The sequence below is a fragment of the Aulonocara sp. 'chitande type north' Nkhata Bay genome, linkage group LG3, assembly GCF_057382095.1.
Source record: "Aulonocara sp. 'chitande type north' Nkhata Bay isolate Kocher_YH1m ecotype deep benthic linkage group LG3, A_spYH_male_GT1.1, whole genome shotgun sequence".
NCBI lineage: Eukaryota > Metazoa > Chordata > Actinopteri > Cichliformes > Cichlidae > Aulonocara > Aulonocara sp. 'chitande type north' Nkhata Bay.
The window spans coordinates 19,961,930-19,968,741 of record NC_141346.1 but is presented as its reverse complement, the minus strand read 5'-3'; the positions used below and the strand labels follow the sequence as shown (position 1 = coordinate 19,968,741).

Here is a 6,812-nt window from a genome sequence, read left to right as displayed (position 1 = left end):
AGAAGAATATATTTACAATAAAAAAGTAGTCAGAAGTGAGCAAATAATGCACGATTACATTTTAGGGACCTTACTTGCCAGAAACAATTAAGCTAGGCTGCTAATATGTGTTTATATTTAATGTTTTGATAATGTCTGTTTAAAGATTTGCCATTGACTATTTTCACTCCCTCTGCTGGTCCTGCAGCTTACTGCAACTTCTGCATGCACACAGCCATAGTCTCAATACTGACATCATTACTCTAGTCCAATCATCTTCTTTTTAACCTTTTTTTGAGCCAATCAGCTGCCACTCTGCACGGTTTAAATCTCAGTGCTCTTCTGTCATTTTCCTTTTTAGACTCTAATTCACTTAATCCACCTCCTCCACATCTCCACTTTGAGAGATACCTCAGTCAGAGCTCCATCTAAACCACAGTCTTCATCAGCCCTCTGTCATACACAAATTTAACATGAGGAATTGAGGACTAACAAAGATAATTAGTTTATTGATTTTAAACAAAATATGGTTACCGTGTGAGTAAACATCAGTCACATGTGGTTGATACACCAAAAACGTCAGAAAGCAAAAACGTCCTCCTTCACTTTTGGCGTCTGTGCTGGCAGATGTTCTCACACACTGTAAAAAACTTAATCATTACAAAAACACGGAGTAAAAGTAACCAATTGATTTACAACTCGAAACACAGAACACATTTAATTTTTTAAGTTAAGGTAGAGAGGTTCAGATGTGGTGCTCTTTGTTGATGCAGTGATGTTGTAATTACAGTCATCATCCAGTCCCTGCTCAGCCTGGTGGGGTGGGCCAAGAGAAGACAGAGTTTAAACAAAGAGAGGAATTTATCATCAGCATATTGATTGATCAGTGAATGATTCACAGAGTTACCTTTGGTTCTGTGTTGATATAAAGATACCAAGAGGAGAGTGGAGATCAAATATGGACAGATCACCAGCAGGTGGAGGACTAGTCTGAAATTAGGATGGCAGAGGGAGCAGCCAGGGTTTGGAGCTGTTGTGGTGGACAGTGATGTGGATGTGAGAAAAGTTGTTGTGGTGGGTGAAGGTGTCGGTGTAGGTTTATCTGAAGAGAAAATCGTAGTTGTTAGTGTGAATATGTGCATTAAATTAGAGGTGAAATCAGAGTGAAGCTCCTCACCTGTGACAGTGATCCAGCTGGATGGAGACTCTCCATGACCGCTGATGTTACACTTGTAGAGGCCTTCATCAGACCTGGAAACATGCTGGATGGTCATGTGACCTGTAGGCTGCTTCCTGATGAGGGAGCCATCTTTATAGAAAGCAGCTGGGAGGTTGGAGGGAGTGGTCTCTGTTTTACAGAGCAGAGTGACGTCATCTCCCTCCATCACAGGGAGGACAGGACTCTGCAGGATCACTGATCCACCTCAACACAGAGACAAACTACAGCATTTCATCCATTTACACACAGCTTCATCAACACTAACTCCACACACTCAGCTTACCAGTGACTGTCAGGTTAACCATGTTACTGATGGGACCCTCTCTGGACTCACACCAGTAAACTCCACTGTCCCATGGGTAGATGTAGTTTATGTCACAGGACGAACCAGCTGATGTTCCCCACCCATCTCCACACTGAGTCCTCTGTCGTTTGCTTGTGTTTCTCCTCAGAGTCCATCCAGCAGAGCTGTCGTCCTCCTCACAGCTCAGAGACACAAAGTCTCCGTTAAAGAACTGAGAGCTGCTGGGACTCACAGTCACACGAGCTGTGAGGAAAGGGGGAGAATATATAATATTTGCATGTGATTGGCTTGGTTGAATCAATACACAAGAATCCGATCCTGTGGCCCATGATGGCGAAGCTGAAACACATTACAGAGCAGAGCCAAGTTCACAAATTTATTGAGATTTTAAATATCTCCTGTTCATCTCAGTAAATGAATGAGTGTCTAAACTTTCCTTTTTTAGGGAGATTCGAAATTTGGGCAAAATAAGGCAATGTGGTGCAGACAAGGCGGGAAAAGTCATGTTTCTCAGGAAAACTGAATATTGAAACAAACTGGAATGTTTATTAATTGTTTTTTTGTTTTTTTTTTTGTTTTTTTTATGTTTGTTTTTTAAGAGTTAGCTGCTGTGACATTTTCATATCAAATACAAGATAAGTCCGTCTGTACATCCAATTCATGCTGCTTATCTGGGTTGGTGGGGAAGCACTCTGAGCTGAAATTTCCCAGGGACATCAACATGCTCCTGAGGCAGCCTAGAGGTGCCCTGCAACATCCAGAGCCTTCAGGAACTCAGGGTGAATCTCATCAATCCCAGTCAAGGTTAGCAGCTTGCCACCAAACAATGAACAATGTTTGTAGAATACCGCTTCCCTCTCCTGCATCATCTGACAATTGCCAAAATCGCTTTGATGCTGACCAAAAGTCACGTTTCATTGTCCCACTGAACTCCCAAACCTAAGTTTTTACAAAGCCGCACTCCGCTCGTCCTGCCAGCACCTGTTATCTCCTTCTGGAGTCCCACGGACTAATAAAGCCCAGTAAGACTCCTCCTGCATGACGGCTCCCTTCAGCTCCAGTGTCCATCATCTGGTTCTGGGATTACTGCAGAGACAGGTGCCATCAACCTTGCAGGATTCTCTGCAATAGAGGTGCAGAACATTGTCCAATCTGGCTCAGTGCCCCCAGCCTCCATTACAAAGCAATCAAACCAATGCTGGAGGTGGGAGTTGAAATTTCGTGGAGTGAGGGCTCTGACAGATGTTCCCAGTGCACCCTCAGAACAAAAGAGTATCTGGATGATGAATTCTCCAACACCCCATCAAGGATACAAGTTAAGCCGCTTATTTAAATAAAATATAAATAATGGAGACAGTCAGCAGGAGTGAGATAAGACTGATCTGTTTTTATACATTTTCTTTCACCATGTTTTAATAGCCTCTTGCAGCCTCCTGAGAGAGTGAGTCAGGTTTACAGTGTGACAGAAGAAGGTTACTGACCTTGGTTTGTGGTGCAGCTCAGCAGTGAGATCAGAACTAAAGAGAAATTAAACTCAGGTTAGTTCAGAGTTTCACATTCAACAAGACAGCAGAGGCATGAAAAACACAGAGTGAGCTTACAGAGCAGACACAGCAGAGACGTTTCCTCCATCCTGCTGCTCAATGACATCACACCAGCTCTGAGATCAGTTCATGGTTACACTGAGTAAAACCCTCCTCTTCCTCTTTCTCTGTCTCTGGGTCTTAGACTTGTGGTTATAAAAAACCTTGTGTGAAAAAGCTTTGTGTGTTTATTTCTCTGCTTCCTTGAAACCAAAGTTTTACACGTTTCAACTGAATATTGAATAAGAATTAAAGGCAACAATATCTACGACTGACAGTTGACCTTGAATGCAACACCAGTACCTGTATGATGTCTTCGCTGACTGTCCGACCTCTTTTAATGGATGTTTTCTCAGCTCTTTGAAATAATTATATTGACTGCATTGATGTAATTATTGATTTAATTAATAATATCACAGATTGAGCCAAACAAACTGTGTCTTCCTGTAGTTGACTGCACGTTAACTGTGCAAACTTTAGTTGTTTTGTGCTTCTCTCTGTTCCAACCACTGACTTGTGGTCCGAAAGACTAAATAACTTGAATGGCTGCACAACATCAGACTACACGTCACGCCCTGGTTAATGTTTGTGAAGGTCTGAAGGAGACATGTGCTGCATACAGCGAGCTGTGTTCATGTACCTGCAGTGACAACACAAGATCACAAATCTTGTGTTTCTCCTCAGAATCTGCCAGTTAAGTTAATACATTATTATTCCTACATTCAGTCATCACTCTATATTTAATCATCAAAACATTTATGTTACGTGGGATACAATATAGTTTTTCAGTTATCGTTTTAATAGTTATTAGTTACAAGACAGCAGAGGCATGAAAAACACAAAGTGAACTTACAGAGCAGACACAGCAGAGACGTTTCCTCCATCCTGCTGCTCAATGACATCACACCAGCTCTGAGATCAGTTCAGAGTCACATCAAGTAAAACCCTCATCTTCCTCTTTCTCTTTGACTGCCTCAGAGTCGTGGCTTCTTCTCCACTGAACACCATGAGAAAGTTTCAGTTTTTGGTTAAAACAAACCAGAAAGAAAATGTAAATGCTGAAACAGAAAGACTTGGATTGAAGCAAAATCTACAACTGACAGTAGTTTTGTTGACAACGTCTTATCAATAATAAATTAATGTTTTTAGGTTGATAGAGGCAAGTATTTCATTTTTTTCTGTATCGGTTAACTGACCTAGTCTTAGTACCAAGAAGTTCCAGCTTCTCTGTGTTTTAATCTCTGAAACGTGGACAGACACTGTGTGAATACGCGAGATCAGACCACATGTCATGCTCTGGCTGATGTGCTGCTATGAGATCTCTTCTTTCTGCTCTCAAACTACCAGATATTTTTTTGCAAATCCTCAAAACATTAACTCTGCATGCTGTTACGGTTGATATGACAGAAATCCAGCTGAACGTGTCTGAGAGAAACCACATCACACACACAGAGCATGTGTAACTGTAGAAAACACCCACAGTCAGTGAGTATCTCCCCATAATGTTCAGATAAGACGGTGTGACATGGGTCTCTTTATAGCTGAAACAAAAATGGTTATAAATCAGTTTTTTGATGACTGTTAAAGCATGTTTCCTGCTTAACGGTCACACAGAGTTGACAGAAAACATTTTCTGTATTACTGAATCTCAGCAATAACTTTGTGTTGTCTTATTTTGATTGTTGTTGATTTCATTTCATTTGAAACATTTAAGGTCTTCACTTCCAAAGCAGTGAAATAAAAAAAAACTAAACTACACGAAATAACTAAAAATAGCTGTGATGTCAGTAAGTACACTCCCGTTCCCGTAGAAGGGTTGCTCTGCGTTCTTGGGAAGTCGGGACTCCTGTGTCAACTTACAAAGTCTGGAATAGTGAAAAGGTGAGTACGGACTCTTGTACATGAGTATTGAGAAACGGCCTAACAGTCTGCAGTCTATGAACTAACCTCACCAAACGAGCATTCATCATTAATAGTAATAAAAATCACACAACAATAATACATCGAAGATACTGAAGTTTCGCCCATCCCATTCTTCTTATGAAATGGTGTCGGAAATGGATTCCTGCCTGTGCACTGCTGGCTCTGGGTCCATTGTGTAACTGATGCCACCAACATTAACAGGACACTTACATTACAGCCTTTATTGCTCGTTTTGTTTGGATTTACAGTAATCAGAATCAGAGAAACTGTATTAATCCCAAACTGAAATTGAGTTTAAAAATAATTTCTTTTTAAAAAAAGAAAGAGTCCTGGGTTGTACTTGAACATGGGCTGGCCGCTCTCAGCCCTGCGATATATGACTACATACACTCAACAAAAATATAAACGCAACACCTTTGTTTCTGCTCCGATTTGACATGGGATGGACATAAAGACCTAAAAGTCATTCCAGATACACAATATAACCATCCCTCCCAAACAGTGGTCACAAATCAGTCCAAATGTGTGGTAGTGGGCACATCTGCCATATTGAGATAATCCATCCCACCTCACAGGTGTGCCACATCAGGATGCTGATCTGACATCATGAGTAGTGCACAGGTGTACCTCAGACTGCCCACAACAAAAGGCCACCCTGGAATGTGCAGTTTTTTGCTTTATTGGGGGTCTGATACACAACAATATTGTGTATCTGGAGTGACTTTTAGGTCTTTATGTCCATCCCATGTCAAATTGGAGCAGAAACAAAGGTGTTGCGTTTATATTTTTGTTGAGTGTAGATATATATTCACTTGTCAGAATAAAAATGAACAAAAATGAGAAACGGTGAAGAACTGCAAGCAAGTGCTCGAGGGGAAAAGTCCTTAGTGACCTTTCATTACATTTTGTCAATCCGAAACTCGTTGGTGTATTTCCAGGCACTAGGTGTACCGAGTGTCTCCCCGACTGTTATACAGTTCACACTAATTCTAACATTGCATAACTTATTTTTTCCATCATCACTCCTTCCACATACATTCCACGTAGATGTTAGTCAGCTTTTAAAGGCAATCATGACCTTTGATCAGAGCTTTCCTTTGCGGTTTTATTTCCTGCTGTTGTTTGAGGGGTTTGGCTGTGTGCCAAGCTAAACTGAGCATAAACAAATCAAAAAGGTTTACTTATTATTAGTACCTTGGCAATTTTAAAGGATGAAACTCTGAGAAACTTTATTTGTCTTTATTTATAAATCAGTCTGATCGAATGTACTTGGATGAGTGTCTAAAGCTCAGGCTGACTTTTGAGAGAGGAAACATTCACATCTGTTTCTTACATGTATTCAGGGCTCCATCACTGTTTTCTAGAGCAGCAGGAGCCGAGTGAAATACAGAGTCAGCTTTGATATTTTCTTGATTCCAGTCATAACCAATCATAGAGCAAATGTATTAAATAACTTTTTGTACAGAAGCTACAACAACACAAACTGAATCAGTGTTTGATTGCTGGTTTTTATTTGAACTGGTCTGTAGGTGGCAGCACTGTTTATTCTCTAACCTCCACTTTTCCTTTAACCCACTCAAACCCACTTCTTAAAACGACTTATCTAACAGTCACACTCTACAGGGAGAAAATCACCTGTTTTCTCTAAAACAGGTGATTTCTGTTTCCAAGAATTATTTCACTTTGGATCTTGATCTGTGCTCAGCCCAGCTTCTTGCAAACTAGAATCAAAGGACTTTGTAACAATCAAAGTTTGTGATTAGCAGACTTGGAGGAAGAGAGATAACTGCTGTCTGTACCTGTG

At 40.7% G+C, this 6,812-nt stretch overlaps 1 protein-coding gene across 1 annotated transcript; it reads right to left on the bottom strand.

Annotated features, from left to right (window-relative positions):
- Window positions 1-281: 281 nt before the first annotated feature.
- LOC147334413 (uncharacterized) lies at window positions 282-3,213 on the bottom strand. Its single transcript, XM_086272172.1, has 5 exons — window positions 3,104-3,213; window positions 2,984-3,019; window positions 1,482-1,745; window positions 1,157-1,402; window positions 282-1,081 (listed from the first exon to the last, which is right to left on the bottom strand). The coding sequence occupies exons 1-5, from the start codon at window positions 3,150-3,152 to the stop codon at window positions 705-707; spliced, it is 972 nt and encodes a 323-aa protein (XP_086128298.1). The 5' UTR covers window positions 3,153-3,213; the 3' UTR covers window positions 282-704.
- Between the last annotated feature and the right edge of the window lie 3,599 nt (window positions 3,214-6,812).